The sequence below is a fragment of the Astatotilapia calliptera genome, chromosome 22 (assembly GCF_964374335.1).
Source record: "Astatotilapia calliptera chromosome 22, fAstCal68.1, whole genome shotgun sequence".
Taxonomy (NCBI): Eukaryota; Metazoa; Chordata; class Actinopteri; order Cichliformes; family Cichlidae; genus Astatotilapia; species Astatotilapia calliptera.
In genome coordinates this window covers 25,502,924-25,518,687 of record NC_137442.1, presented here as the reverse complement: position 1 = coordinate 25,518,687, position 15,764 = coordinate 25,502,924, and the positions used below count along the sequence as shown (strand labels likewise).

The window sequence follows — 15,764 nt, the reverse complement described above, 5'->3', positions numbered from 1 at the left end:
GTGAGAACTTTGAAGATGAAACGAGGCTGGGTCTTCCAACATGACAATGATCCAAAACACACCGCCCGGGCAACAAAGGAGTGGCTCCGTAAGAAGCATTTGAAAGTCCTGGAGTGGCCTAGCCAGTCTCCAGACCTCAACCCCATAGAAAATCTGTGGCGGGAGTTGAAAGTCCGTGTTGCTCGGCGACAGCCCCAAAACATCACTGCTCTCGAGAAGATCTACATGGAGGAATGGGCCAAAATACCAGCTACTGTGTGTGCAAACCTGGTAAAGACCTATAGTAAACGTTTGACCTCTGTTATTGCCAACAAAGGTTATGTTACAAAGTATTGAGTTGTATTTTTGTTATTGACCAAATACTTATTTTCCACCCTAATTTACGAATAAATTCTTTACAAATCCTACCATGTGGATTCATGGATTTTTTTTTTTTTCACATTCTGTCTCTCACAGTTGAAGTGTACCTCTGGTGCAAATTACTGACCTCTGTCATCATTTTAGGTGGGGGAACTTGCACAATCGGTGGCTGACTAAATACTTTTTTGCCCCACTGTACTGTTTATAAGGTGGGTAAAACCTGCAGTCAGCTGAGACTGGGAAAGGTTTCTCCCACTGAAAACTCTTCATCCAGATGAACAGAATCAACTTTCTGGGATTTCCTTACCTGGATGGTTGAGCATGCATCAAGACTGTCCAGATGGGTCATTCTTTACATGCATGTGTGTCTACTCTGCACTGATTAAACAGCACTGTGAAGGTGTGGCAGAGCTTCATACCCACCAGGGGGAAGTATTGTGTTAAGGTAGGGTCAGCAATGAGACAAATGCTGCCATTTAAAAAGGCAAGTGGAGTACAATACAGGCTTTAATGGTCCCTTTACTGACCCCTCGGTTTCTTACAATATGTCAGTATGTGATGGTGAAATCACTTTTGAACTCACAAGCTTCACTGCCTTTTAGAGCTTCATTTTGAGAGACGCTCAAGTAATAAGGAGATATGTCTTTAACAATGAGAGTCAAAATATGCCCTCACGTGTCTGTGGACTATGAATATCTGTAGAGACGACACTTTATGTGAACTCTGTCAAGAGATCACGAAGTCAGATGATACAGCGAGCAGGAAAACGGGCGCCTGTGCATGTGTCATTCCAGGATGGCACCCTAACAGAGGGCCGTTTGTCTGACTCATTTTCACTCAGAGCAGTGGTCTTAATGAGCGCCTTCTTCAGTCTCTCAAAACAACCCTTTGCACTTTGGCCCGTGTCATCTGACAAACAGGGAATTCTTCTTCTTCAGCTTTAAAGAATACACTAATTCTGCAGTCAGTGCCACGAGCAATCATCCGCTGTGCCTGCAGTAGCTTATTCGAGGAACAGTGTAACACATCGTGCTTCGTGGACAGTTGAGTGCAATGTTCTCTCACTTTGATCATTTCCACCCATGATTGCGTTGATATGACAAAACTGAGGGAGGATGCCACCGTTTAGCCCACTTTAGCCACACCCCTGTGTTGGTGAACCCTGTGGCATTAGCTTAGCAGAGCATCTACTGTTATTTTAGAGAAAACAGAAAATTCTTTGCTTGATACAATGGATTAAACTTTTTTTAAAAAAAGAGAGTGAGTCTGTAACTACATCTGTAAAACATCCATCCATCATCCACATACAGAGATGCGTCAGGGGAAACTCGGGGTTCAGTATCTTGTAGAGACTGATCAAAATATCGATGGTATTGATGTCGGTTCAACACTAGCATGATATGATTAATGCTGTCCTCCAAGTTCAGTATGTTCAGTACTTAAAAAATCACAGTGATTTACAGGTCTTTAAAATATGACAAACTCCTGTTCCCTACATAAGATGGTTTGTAAATTAAAAGTATCGGTATTGTTTTCACCAATACTGACTGTATTCACTTGGTAACAGATCAATATCAAAATGTGGACTATTGCACAGCGATAATATCTCACCAGAGGACATTTTGAGTTACATTTTGGATCAGGCAGGGTTCGAACCCCAGACCTTACAGTTGTCGTCAGTACACGCGGATCGTGATATTTCGTGCATGTACAAGAACACCATTGAGGTTACTTAGTAAAATTGACATTTTCAGGCCCAGATTCTCGACTTCGGCAGCCATTAGCTAGTCTAAACTAAAAACAACAACTATACTCTTTTATAATAAAATATACGCGCAGTATATTATGAAGGGAAGGTAAATTGATGACAGCGAATCCCTTTAAATTCGCACTCACGCGCACGTGACCACATACCCCCAGCTATCGGGAGCGTGCGTTTGGCTCACACCCTTCTCTCCTCCCCTAGGGCGGAAGTAGCTGGCTCCATTTCTCCTCCTCAGTCCGATAAGAGCAGCTCGAGGAGCTGCAAGCCCAGCAGCACGCGCATGAGAGCGCACAGCTTGTTTTTAATTTGACTTTTTTTTAAAAAAAAAATTCATCCGAGAATAAAAGAAAAACCAGCAGCAGCACATTAAAGGTCCAAACTGTCGCTGTACCGAGTTTCACCTGGTTGTAAGCCACCGTTCCCACCCCCACCCCCATACACCGAGCCGGGGAGAAAACCCTGCGCATTCCTCCACGCAGAACCCGGAGGGAGCGACCAGCAGCGGGGAAAGGTGAGCTGGAAGGGGGCCTCCTCACAAGGTGGGCCGGTGAATTCTCCCACACTGGGGATAGACGCGCTGTCTTGTGGTCTGGCTTTGTTGGAGGCTCGCTGTGGTTGTTGGTGAACCCTCGGTGACCAGAGGCACGCTATGATACCCTTGCTTTGATGAATAATTCAAGCTCTCGCGGTCCAAGGCTCGCGCTGCGACAACCATACGACCGTTGGCCGCCTGAACGGATCCCGACGGTCAGCCACACCGGTCTGAATTTGGAGGCTTAGCGATAACGGAGAACTAAAGGGAAAAAATTTGAGGTAGCTACTCGTCCGGGTGCTGCTTTGTAGCTCTGTCCTGTAGTCATGTTGCCGATCTGGTGGGGGAGGAGAGACCGAGCCCCCCAGCCGACCCAGTATCTTTCCATTTTCGGGTTTATGTTATGAGCTATCCCGAACAGCATCGCACTATTTTTCTCCACGGAAGCACCAGCGTCGTCTGTTGCTGAATGCTGTATTTAAAAGGAGGACTGTCGGTTCTGCTAAAGAGAGAAAAAAACGCCTCACACAACTGATTTAAGTATTCTGATTTTTCATCTGATCTCACAACTGTTTTTGAATAACTTTATGAATAAGTGGCTACCTCCTTGTTTTGTTTTTTGTGGCAAATCTTTCTTCCTTTTTCATTTTTTAAATCGTTGAATCTACCTCAAACACCACATTAACGCGGAGAGATAATTATCTTCTACACACCCCAAACGGGCTGATGTGTCTCCAAATGAATACCTCAGCCTCGTCGTCGTGCATGTTGTAAACTGAGCCCAGTTTTGGTGACGCTGCAGATGGCTTCGTTTCCCGACTCGGACCTGCAGACGTGCCCGCTCTGCAAGGAGCTGTGCGGCTCTTCTGCTCCCATTTCCTCCAGCTCTTCTACCTCATCGTCTTCATCTCACACCTCGTCTTCCTCCAGCCAAACCACCAAGAGGCTCCACGTTCTGCCGTGCCTGCACGCCTTCTGCAGGCAGTGCCTGGAGGGACAGCGCAGTCCCGGGGACCCGCTGAAGCTGCGGTGCCCCACCTGCGACCAGAAGGTGTCCATCTCAGAGGCCGGAGTGGACTCCCTGCCTTCCTCCAATTTCCTCTTCAGCAACCTGCTGGATGTGGTGGTGAGCTCAGAGGAGCAGATCCAGAACAAGAATGGCCACCACCACCACCACCACTCCCGGGGAGGTCTGGGTGGAGGCTCCTCTGGCTTCAGTCATCCGTCACGTGGAAGCCTGTTGCACTCGCACCACCTGGGAGAGCCTCAGTGCAGCTCCTGCGACGAGGAGAACCTGGCCACATCCCACTGCCTTGACTGCCAGGAGTACCTGTGTGATAACTGCGTGCGAGCACACCAGCGGGTGCGACTCACCAAAGACCACTTCATCGAGCGCCTGGGAGAGAACCTCCATCTGAGCAGGGTCAACGCTAACAGCAACGCCAGCCAGCCAGGGATGTCAGTGTCCCTCGCCCAGTCCCTGCAGAACAATTTCGCGCTGCTGTCCCTGTTCCAGGATCGCATGAGCTACTGCCAGCACCACGACAGCGAGGTAAGTCCAGCACTGGGGAGGACAAACACTCATTCATAGTACCAGTATGTTATAGATACTGGCTAGTTTTTAGTCTCAGTATGTAGTATGGAGTCATACTGGGGGGCCATATGGCCTTGGATTCAAAGGGAGCTAACTGGCTCTTCACCTAGTACCCTGGAGATGAACAGGCACGTGTGTTAAGCTGGATTTTCTCTCTCTCTCACACACACACACACACACACACACTCTCTTGCTCTGTGTGTACACAGAGTCTGGTTAATCTGTACCACACCATCCATTCAGGGCAGACAGAGGCCCCTGTAGTAAGTGCACACATGTTTCTCTGACTGTTAGAAGTTCTTGGCTTTGGACATGCTGTGGAGATCTACTTTTGCTCTGGTAATGGGAAAGACAAGTTGGAATTCTCTCCTTGTGCGCTGTGTGATCTGGGCAGAACTACAAAGGCCCGTCAAACAGGAAAACAGCTTTTTCTTGGTAGAGTCATATGGTCAGGAAGAATAACAAATAGCACCAGCAGGAGGTCTTGGAATGTCATTTTTGACCCACTTCTGGTTTCTGTTGAGTTGCTTCCAAATAGTTCTCACCGCATCTTCTAGAAACAAAACGCAGTTTTGCCCGAGCAGGTCAGCAAACCGGTTGATTGAGAGTGGTCAGCAGATGCAGACCAGTGCAGAATATCACCCGGTACATTTACCTGCATTCTAGTAAGTCACTTAATCAAACAGAATAATAGACTGCAAATGTTAAAGCAGAGCTAACTTTTTCACATAACCAATAACAGACGTGGGTTGCACATCAATCTTTTAAGTTGCAGCAGCATGTGTAGCCTTGTCCCAGCAGTTAAACGCTGTAGACGCCGCAGGATGCCATTCATTGTTAACAGAACCTTGCAATGACTTAAGGCTCGCTGTGCACACTGAGAATACAACGCTGAGAAATAAAGGGTTTGACTTTATGAAAATGTGCCCTTTCATGACCAGACGGCTATTTGCTTTGTTCTAAACTGAAGCAAATTGTCATCACCATCAGCCAGAAGGTGATGGTGATGTCTTTTTATCTTTGTTTTTGTCGTCATTTGTTGCTGATTTTTGTTAAATAACAAAAGTAATTGACTTGTTTTATGGTTTGAACTTGCCATGAGACAAGTTTTAACTAATATGGGATTGATGTGATGCAGCTAACATCAGTAAAGGTTATTTGTCAATATCGGTCTATAAGGCCAGTATCGGCCAATAGAGATTGAAAATGTGACGTCATTCAGGGGTAAAACCGCAAAGGATTCTGGGAACTCATGGCAAGAGGTACTAGCGCACGCAGGCTTTCAATTGAAATTGGTTACACAGCGATAAAAAGAAACAAAAAATGGCAAGAAGCTGTTGTATTATTAACTAGCGGTCGCATGTCAGCCACGGGAAGCCGACGGGTAAAGAGATCAATTGTTATCGGATTACGTCGTTGAAGAGAAATTGTTCGAGCCATGTTTCCGAAGTAACAAAGAGCCGAGGGATGGCCTGGATTGCAGCCATTCAACGACCAAATATAACGTCCCATAACACTCCAGCTCACAGGTTAGTCTGCTCCAAGCATTCCCACAAAGGTCAGTGTTTTTTAGCAGTTAATACGTCATTTTTCTTAACATAATTGGTGATATAGGTTACAAGCAAGTCTGGCGCTGAACAGAAATTGTCGCGCTATGCTCCTGTGTTTATTGTGCATAAATAGTAAATTGTCTTGACACAATATTGGGTTTCGCTTCTGTTATTATGGTACATTGACAAAAACATATACTTTTATTCACAGGATAAAACAGGTTTTTTTGTATCACTAATTGCCCAGTACAATTACAGCATACAATATTATTGTCACTGCTACATATCTGTAACGCGTACCAGAAGGTATTTCCACTATTAATTAATTACTGTTTAGCTCAAAGTTCCCATTAATAAACTGTTAACGAATGTGTATTTATGAAGACGATTTGTGAGACTGGTAAACTTATGATACGTACGATGATTGTCCATTGGTAGCATTTAAGCATAAGAAAAAGAATAAGAATATGAAACCTTGGATAACTAAGGGTCTTGCAAATGCGTGTAAAAAGAAAAATAATTTATATAGGGATTATATAACACATAGAACAAAGAATGCGGAAATGAAATATAAAGTTTATAAAAATAAGTTGGTATTAATATTGAGGAAAGCCAAGAAAGACTACTATAAAAAACCTTTTCAGGAAAACAAGAATAATATTAAGGGCATTTGGAATATTTTTAAGGAGGTATTGGGTAACAAGAACACACCCTTAGATCGGCCTAATTATTTTATTAAGAATAATCAAGTTGTCGAAGACAAGACTGAAGTAGTAAACAAATTCAATTCCTTTTTTGTAAATGTTGGACCTACTTTAGCAAATTTAATTAGGAAAAATGACGATCCAGAATATCAGGAAGCCTGGAAAGGAGATAATAGAATGGTTAATTCCATATTCTTGGCTGATATTACCATAAAAGAAATGGTAGCAATTGTAGAAAATTTTAAAAATAAAAAATCTACTGACTGTGATGGTATAGACATGGTTATAATTAAAAAGACTTTAGATTGTATAAGGATTCCTCTTTGCTATATTTTTAATCTTTCGCTACAATCAGGAGTATTTCCTGATCGAATGAAAGTGGCAAAAGTGATACCCTTATATAAATCAGGAGATAAGCATAGTTTTAACAATTATAGGCCAGTGTCTCTTTTGTCACAGTTTTCAAAAGTGCTTGAAAAACTCTTTGCGCAAAGACTTGATAGTTTTATTGAAAAATATCAACTAATAAATGAAAATCAATTTTGATTTCGTAAAAATAGATCAACGGCATTAGCATTGTTGACTTTCATTGACGATATTTCATCTGCAACCCATAATAATAATAAATATACAGTGGGGGTATTTGTTGATTTAAAAAAAAAGCTTTTGATACGTTACAACATTCTATTTTGATTTCTAAATTGTATAACTATGGTGTGAGAGGAGTGGCATTGAATTGGTTAAGGAGTTATTTAGAAAATAGGTTGCAATATGTACATTATCTCAGCAATACCTCTGAAAGATTGAAGATTGTATGTGGCGTTCCTCAAGGTTCAATTTTGGGACCTAAACTTATATATTTATATATTAATGATATCTGTGACGTATCAAAAAGGTTAAATTCTATTTTATTTGCAGATGACACAAATTTTTATTGCTCTGGAGAGAATTTGAAAGATTTGGTTGAAATTATGACTTCTGAGATGTTAAGATTAAAAAATGGTTTGATGTAAATAAATTATCTTTGAATCTGACAAAAACAAAATTCATGATATTTGGCAATCGTCTAAAGGAGGATGAAGTCATTATGTCCATTGATGGAGAATTGATTGAAAGAGTTACTGAATTTCGTTTTTTGGGTGTAATAGTAGATGAAAATTTGACGTGGAAATCACATATTGACTATATTAGAAAGAAGATGGTTAAAAGCATTTATATTTTGGGAAATGTAAGAGATTTATTAGATTATAAAACAATGCGCATTTTATATTTTTCATTGTTTTTCTCATATTTTAGTTACTGTGTTGCAGTTTGGGGGAAAACATATGAGAATACTATAAAACCTCTAAACTTATTACAGAAGAAAGTGATATGAATGATTCATAATGTTAAATATAGAGAACATACAAATAAATTATTTATAAAATCAAAATTATTAAAATTATACAGTTAGCTAGGACTACACAAAGATTAATGAGTCCAACGGTTAGGGGTATACGACTGTGGAACTCTCTTCATTATAATTTAAAGAATTGTATAAGTTTACATTGTTTTAAAAAGTGTTACATGCTTAAAACGATAACTCAATATGAAGAATGCGAATGAAATTGGAGTTCATTGAAAATGGATCCATTATAATTTTTTGTTTTATTTATTTTAATTTTATTTTCTCCTTGTTACTATGTGGAGTGGTATATTCTGATTGTAAATTGGTCATTTGGTTTGGGTTAGGACCGGAGATAAATGTTAATATTAGTTTGTTCCCTGATTTTTGGTGCCCACTTGTAATATAAGTTGGAATGTAGATAGGGGGCAGGGTTTAATAAGAATATTTTCTTCTTCCTGCTCCTTTTCACACATGGTTGTAGTGCTTTATTGATAGAAAGTGTGGTTGGTTTGTTTGATTTGTTGTACCAAGTGTTAAATAAATAAATGAAAATGAAATGAAAATGGTCTTTCGTTCTACACGGTGCATTTCAAGGTCCTGTACCCATCCGTCGGTAAACTGTACCTGGGCTTATTGCAGTGACCTGAAGTTACTAAACTTCATGAGTGTATGCACTCACTCCAAGAACCGTATAATTAGCGTGGTGAAAGTTGGGCAGCACGCTAACGTATTTTGTCCACTCTGTGTGCTCGTAAGGGTCTAACCCTTTCACTCCTTTGATTTTTTTCTTTTTTTTTTTCCTCGTGTCTTTCTTTGACTTTTCATCAAGTCTGTCTTTGTACGGACCGGCATTGTTGCTCTTCTTCATTTTGTACATAACTTTTTTGGGGAGCAAAGAAAAAGCAAGAAGGTATTGGAACCGGAGAATGAACGTTTTGCGGTGCTGCAAATGCTCTCATTTGATGCGGTACTTGGATTGTTTTGCCACGAGTTCCCGGCATGCAATGCGCGAAAGTCACGTGGTCTGTCAATCTCTATAGTTATTGGCCCCTAATTGTGAGTATAAGAACAGAAATATAAGAACAGAAATGCATTGGGGACTGTTGTTTCCATTGTTTCCAAGATGAACCTTTTTATGAGCAAAACACACACAAATCTACCATCATTTCACACACGAAAAACCCAACTGCAGTTCCTTGATTGGCCATTTGAGGCCAGCTCCAAAAATAAGTCTCTCTTCATAGAGTCTCATGTTAAAATGCATTTAAAGCAAATATAAACCTGTTTATAGTCTGGCTTAAAACACATGTTTGGTCTCTATGAGTGGTTTAACCCTTAATAACAAATGTAGGAGGGGGATATTTAGAATTTGCCAAGGCTTAAAGTTAGGGGTGTGGCTGTTTTCCCAGTTCTCGGCTTGCCTAATTTGAGCCAATGACCTGCACGTATCAGCTGTATTTGTGCTGTTGGTGCCTTTGGAGCATTAGGGTGGTTAGCCCAGTTTTATTTGCCGGAGGTGATGAAGGCTCCTGTGCTGTGTGTTAGTGTGTCACAGGAAATAAATCCATGACAAGCAGGGAGAAATGGTGGCTGTCACAGATGATTGAAAAAAACAGCCTGAAAATGCTCACCCTCTACGTGCTGTGCCTGAGGCCCCCCAGATACCTAAGGGGAAAGCCTGTCATTAGTGCTCAAAAACTTCTCAGGGTGTGTTAAGTGCTCAGCCTTAAAGCACCCACAAGGCGGAGGCTTGTGAAGGGTAAAAAAGAGAACAAACAGCCTTAACCCTCTCTGTTTGAAACAGATGTTAGGAAAGTCAAATGTTGCCATTTAATTTTGCCAACAATAATGTAACAACACAGGTAATGTCTCCCAAGTAAAGTATCAGTTTAATGACTTTGCCTCCCCACCATTAGCGCTGTTTAGCTCAGCTTCCTCTTGCTTTACTTTTAGCTGTTTACTGGCGTGAGTGGGGTTCAGTTACCCGGTGTTCGTTAAAATGTGTGAAATTTAAGTAAATGGGGCAGTGTTTAAAAACGTAACCCAACTAATCACTAAAGCCCAGTTCAAATTTCCAATTTAATTTTCCAATTTAAGTTTTTTTTTTTTTTTTTTTTGTTTTTTTTTTATTAGAATAACCCCTACCCCCGCATACCCCCTGTCCATTGCCAGTAAGTAGGTGGGTTCAGTTTTCCAGTAAGGGCTTATTTCCCATTCACTTACTCAGAGCTTCAGCCCTGGGGGAGGGAATGACACAGGAGCAGGCGAGTCTTTCTTTGCCTGCAAGCACTGAGAAAGCTGAGACATTGTCCAGCATCCAGGACTGTGTCTATCATATCTTAAACTTTCATCAACTGCCTAGTCTTTCTGACTGACGGGAGAAACAATTTTAGCTTTTTTATAGTTGGTCGTTTTTCATCAAAATCAGTTTCTTGTGTTATACTAAATCCTGTATACTAGTCTGCCTTATAGTTTACACGAAACCCATTTGAAAGACAATTTCTTAGGTTGTCTGAGGTAGGGGATTGGTTTCTTTGCTCCATATTATCATTGCTGATCTATTAAGAGTTGGAAACCTTTTAAGAGTGACAACATGATTTTAATATCTGGCAACAAAGTATCAATAGGAGATAATTTGATGTAATCGCTGAAGTGATAAATTTCACATCTTTTTTTCTGTCATCCAGTTACTGACATTTACGGCTTCACTTGTGCACAGTGAGTCAGTATAGCTTCTTCATAAACCACATATAGTCTCGTACAGTTCTGGGTATGAGAATGTAAAGGCCTCTCAATACTCTTATACAGCAAAGTTTTAATCAGATGTTTATGTACTGTAATTGTGTGCATCATGGGAGCTAGTTACTGATCACGGGGCTCTATATTTGAATTATCCTTTATAAATAGACATGTACTAGAGCAATAAAGGTTTTCTGCTTGACCGTCTGCAGAATATATTCTGACTAGTTGCTCCCTCTCATGTAAATCCAGATATTCATGTTTGTCTGGCGTTCAGCTGGCCATCAGCTGTAGGCTCTGTGTGTATTCAGGTGTAACTCTTAGCAGAAGTCGAGAGGTGTTATGTGCGGCTTTTGCCTGGGCTAGTTCTTCGAGGCTGGCTTGGTCTGCGAGGGCCCTCAAGAGTTTTTCTAGGAGCTGTTCCATCTGAAGAGTTAAGCAAGCCCACTGAGGTACTGTTTTGAGCTGTTCTGAGATTCAAGATGGCCATTAAGAGGCAAAACTTGACTCCAGAAGGACTTCTGATAATATGTGCTGAACTTCCAAACTCCCCCAGAAAACATTCTGAAGAACACTGGTTCAGGCAGCGGTTTGGTTTGGAGAAACACTAAAAGAAATGATGCAGTGCAGTCTGCAGGCCAGGTTTGGTGTTAATTGTAAGCAGCTGATGCTTCTTATTTCGACTGTTTGTACTGGCAGCTGCTGACGTGCAGTGGGAATCCTGTCTGTTGATACTCTGTGCATGATCAGGTTTTTCAGCCTCTTCAAGCATTGTAAGAAAAGATGTGATGGTGTTGGAGAGACGTGCTGAAACCCTCACTCATGTTTAACCTCATTAGCTGTAATGGAGAAAGCCACCCCTCTCCCCCTTTAAAGAATCCGTATAATGAATCTTAATTTGCTCTGGCTTGAGTTTTCTTGCCGTTTGCATATTTACCCTACTGGTTTAATCTACAGATGACTCGTTTAAGGTATTTTGGCTACAGCTTGGATTTGATTGATTTCCAACTGGTGGAATTGCCAGTGAAGAGTTGTGGATGGGAGACAAAGCTCTGTAGGTCGTAAAGGAAACTGGCCACACAGTATAAGATGTGATAGACCGGTCCATGCATACTCGCTAAGAATTGTTCACAAAAATCAAAACAGCTTTTTTTGAAATCTGGCAACAAGGGAAATGGCTACAAAAACAACACCACAGTGACAAAAAGCCACAGACTGAGCAGCAGATATATCATCGCCTTGATGTCCACCTTTGTTGTCGCGTTCGCGTTACATATTAATTGCATCACAGGACGCTCGGCTGCATTACTATGATGACGACCACGCACATTATGCATGTGGTACTCGATTGTTATGGAAAAAGAGTCGATCTGAGTAGGTTGTAATTTAAAAGGCGCTTTGTGGCGTTCCAAAAGCATGTGTCCAATAAGGAAGTTGAAGAGCACCTTCTGTACAACGTCAACTGTCACAACATTGCTGAAGGGTGTTTCTCTCGACTCTTCTTGACTTCTACCGGCTGTTATAAATGACGATACTGATCAATCGTCAAATGGCTAATGTTAACTGGTTTGCACTGCAGATATTCCACATTTCAAGAAAACATGTGGTAATATTAACATTTTATTTAAATTTAGTTATCATTTAAAATGTAAAAAAAAAAAAAAAGGGAACATCATTTTATTCATGTTTGCAGGCAGCAGCACTTGTGAGTGTGAGCAAATCAAGAGCACTTTCCATCCTCCTTTTCCAGGTAGCTTCAGGTGCTGATGACACACCGTCTAATTTGAGGTGTGAATCTTCTCAAACAGTGCCAACAGCAGTATCACATTGCAATAGTAGTGACTCAGCATTATATCCAGTGACACAGCACTGTCAACTACGCCTGTAGTTGTAGTGTTCTGGCTGAAAACCTCAAATAAAAGTACAACATGGCTGTTCCACAGCTAAAAGAACACAATCTTGTTATCAGTCAGGAATGCACTGATATATGAATATTTTCTGCCTGGGAGGTCATATCTTGGGTGAAGCTTTTTAACCAGCTCTGTTCTTTCACTGTTACTGCATCAGTAATGTCCATCAACTTTTTGCTCGCAAATGCTGCAGCATGCTGATATTGATTGATTTATGAGGAAAAAAAATAAAATGCGAAATGAGGATGTAAAGATTTAAATTTGTGACTTTGTGTATGCTATCCTCTTGTCAAGAAGATGGTGGAGAAACTTGGGTTAATGAACTGTGGTCATCCAGAGTTCTTTTTTTATGGCTGAAGCTTTCTATGACTTTATTCTCTTCCTCTAAAAGAAATCTAACTTTAAAACTTGAGTTTTAAATTGCTCTTAATGCTTCTGGCTGGAGAGCTGGTATTGCTGCACTATAGACGACGGCCAAGTGAATATGTTGGTCTACTTTAGCAGCATAAATGCCCCTGCTCCTAATCTGGACTGTGCAGAGAGTGTCCCACGCTGCGTCTGTGTGTTAGTGTGAAGCAGCAATGGAAAATTGGATTACATCGAAGGAGTGCCCTCTGCTTGCTGTGGTGTCACCCTCCAATACCCAAATACATATGGATCCTGGTCTGAGAGAGGGATAATGGTATGATAATCCCACAGAATGTCACCCTGTGCTTCAAATTAAATTGTTGTCGCCATAGCTACGTGGGTGGTTGTGCACGTGCGTGGTTTTTCAGCAGCACACGCCCAAATAGTCTCGGGGGTTGGTGGAGCAGCCTGAGAGCAGGCACAAAGTGGATGCTGGGCAGTGAGTACCTAAATTGTGCAGCGGTATGAGGATGAGGTGAAGTTGAACTAATTACTTTGACGGTGCTCTCGTATCTGCTCAGGGACCAGTTGGGTCAGGATTTAAAGTCAGTACTGGTGAGGAGCGTTTGTCAGGCTTTTCCACAGTTCATCTTGTTATTTGTTAAACTTTACTGAACCATTGTCATGTTCTGCCAAGGAATGTGGTCACTTAAAACACATGCATGCTCGGCTCTGTGATCCTGAGCGCTACTCCCCCCTCTCCCAGAGCTCGCTAACACAGAATGTTTGTAAGGAAACCTAACCCAACACTGACGCTGATACAAGGCCAGAGGAATTCCTGTAACTTGAGTTTATACCTCCTGGGTTCTCTTTCTCCCCCCTCTCTCTCACTCACACACACACCGGGTATTTCCTCTGTCGACTCCTGTCTTTCTCATCAGCACTCTGTTCTGAGTCAGAGACGATGACCATTATAGATGCAGAAAGTCTCCTCGGCGTGATGTAGCAGCTGTTGCTGTTGAGGAGCGAGTGATTTCTTTTCATCACTCAAAGTATCTGTACGAGTGTGGCAGCAGCATTTTCATCCAAGAGCATCTCCCATCTGTAGGTAGTTATCCTCTGAAGAGGATTTTAGTGTTTCTGTGTGTGTTTCCACACAGCCACCAGAGTTGGATTATATGAAGTTGGACTTCCAGAGTTTTAATGTGCAACATGTGCCTAGTAATTAGAAAGCATTCCTTGTTTCCTGTGTGTTGTGACTGTGTTTCATGTAGGCTAAAGGGAAGTGTGTGTGTGTTGACTTTGAAGTCCATTCGAGGACTTTGGGCCATATAAATTTAATGGATAGAAAGGAAGGCATTTATCACATTCTCTCTGACAACTGGATTTAAAACCCATTCAAAACCTGGAGCCTGCCACTTCCTCCTCCGTGGCTGTGTCCAAATGGGGTTTTAATTGGCCATTATTTGACCTCACTCGGTGGGATTGTGTTGTTAACACATTTGACTTTATTTGGGTAACACTGCACAGCTTCCAGTCATAATTTGTCCACCTCACTTTATTTAGTCTTTAGGCTTTAAGCAGGTGTTTGATGCAGTTGCGGTAGTTTGCATGCTTTGTTGTTACTTTTGGATGTGTTTTCCATGACCTGCTTTTTCTGAAAGATTGCACATTTGTGCAAGTGAAACACTGTGTGATAACGCTGAGTTGTTCAACACAAAAGGCAAACCAATCACATTTGCTACTTACTCTGGCTCACATTCCAACATTAAAGGTTTCCTCTTCCAACAAAAGAGAACGTTTATTAATCATTAAGATGTTAAGTGTCCTCCTCCTCCATGCCTCCAAAACAGAAGCAACGCTAACATGAAGAAGTAATCTTTGTACTGTACCAACTGGATTTGACCAGTGACTAACGTGCTTTCTTTTTCCAATAAGTTAGAAAAAAGCTGATATACACATTAGTTGTAAAAATTAAGAGAACTTAAGAAAAAAACCCCCACAAACATTCAGAATAACCCAAGACTTTCTTTCAGTCATTTGAATGTTTTATATTAAGAATATGTGTAGCAGGGAAGCTGTAGCTTTAAAAGAAAATAGAAAAATAAGTCTTAATCCTTCCTTCATAATATTAGTTTTGGGCTAGTCTGTATTAGTATCTTAGCCTTTCATACGTAAGAGTAGCTAATTGCCTGATTTGTGGTGATTGCTAGGGCTTCTTCAGTTTTTGAGTGATGGCTCTGTGCTTGAGGAACACGTGCACCAGTTTTTGATGCAACTCACACTTCAGGTCTTACTGCCACTTCACTTTGTGACATTATTTGCAGCCTCACTCACAATGAATCTCTCAGCTTTCAGGGCTGATGTTGTGGTGTGTGACAAATCAGATGATGGACGTGAGACCAAAGAAGGGTGACTGCAAAGAAAGGTGGCAACATCAGAGCATAAGTAATGTGCAGAGAACTGGCTACAAAAGTACAGAAAGTAAATGCTGAATAACAGCTAGGATGGCGGGCTGACTGTGAACATTGTGTTTTTGTAACCAGTGTCAGAGTTTATTAAATACGTTGTGAATATTTTCCAGCAAATGAGCTTTCAAGATAACAGTTGAAGCCTTATGTTAAGAAAAAGAGGGGAAGAGGTGGCTGTGACGAGCTGAGGCTCATGGAGCATGTGGGTTGTTTATTAGGCAGAACGCTGCTGCACATTACATCCTATTCATTTAATTCCTCTTTTCTGCCGGCTTGCGTTTCATAATTGTATTGTTGCGATTATTCCTTTTATCTGCCCCGTCTCTGTGTCATTACTTCAGTTTATTTATTTATTTATTTTTAAACTTCACTGCTCCAGTGAGCGCATCACAATCACTCACATG

The 15,764-nt window shown here is 41.3% G+C and overlaps 1 protein-coding gene across 1 annotated transcript in view; it reads left to right on the top strand.

The window, feature by feature from the left end:
- The first annotated feature begins 1,894 nt into the window (after nucleotides 1-1,894).
- The window catches only part of trim71 (tripartite motif containing 71, E3 ubiquitin protein ligase), a 40,027-nt gene continuing 26,157 nt past the window's right edge, over nucleotides 1,895-15,764 (top strand). Inside the window, exon 1 of the mRNA XM_026156227.2 lies at nucleotides 1,895-4,209. Within this exon, the coding sequence (XP_026012012.1) occupies nucleotides 3,460-4,209 (750 nt within the window). The 5' untranslated portion in view covers nucleotides 1,895-3,459. The remainder of the gene's footprint in view (nucleotides 4,210-15,764) is intronic.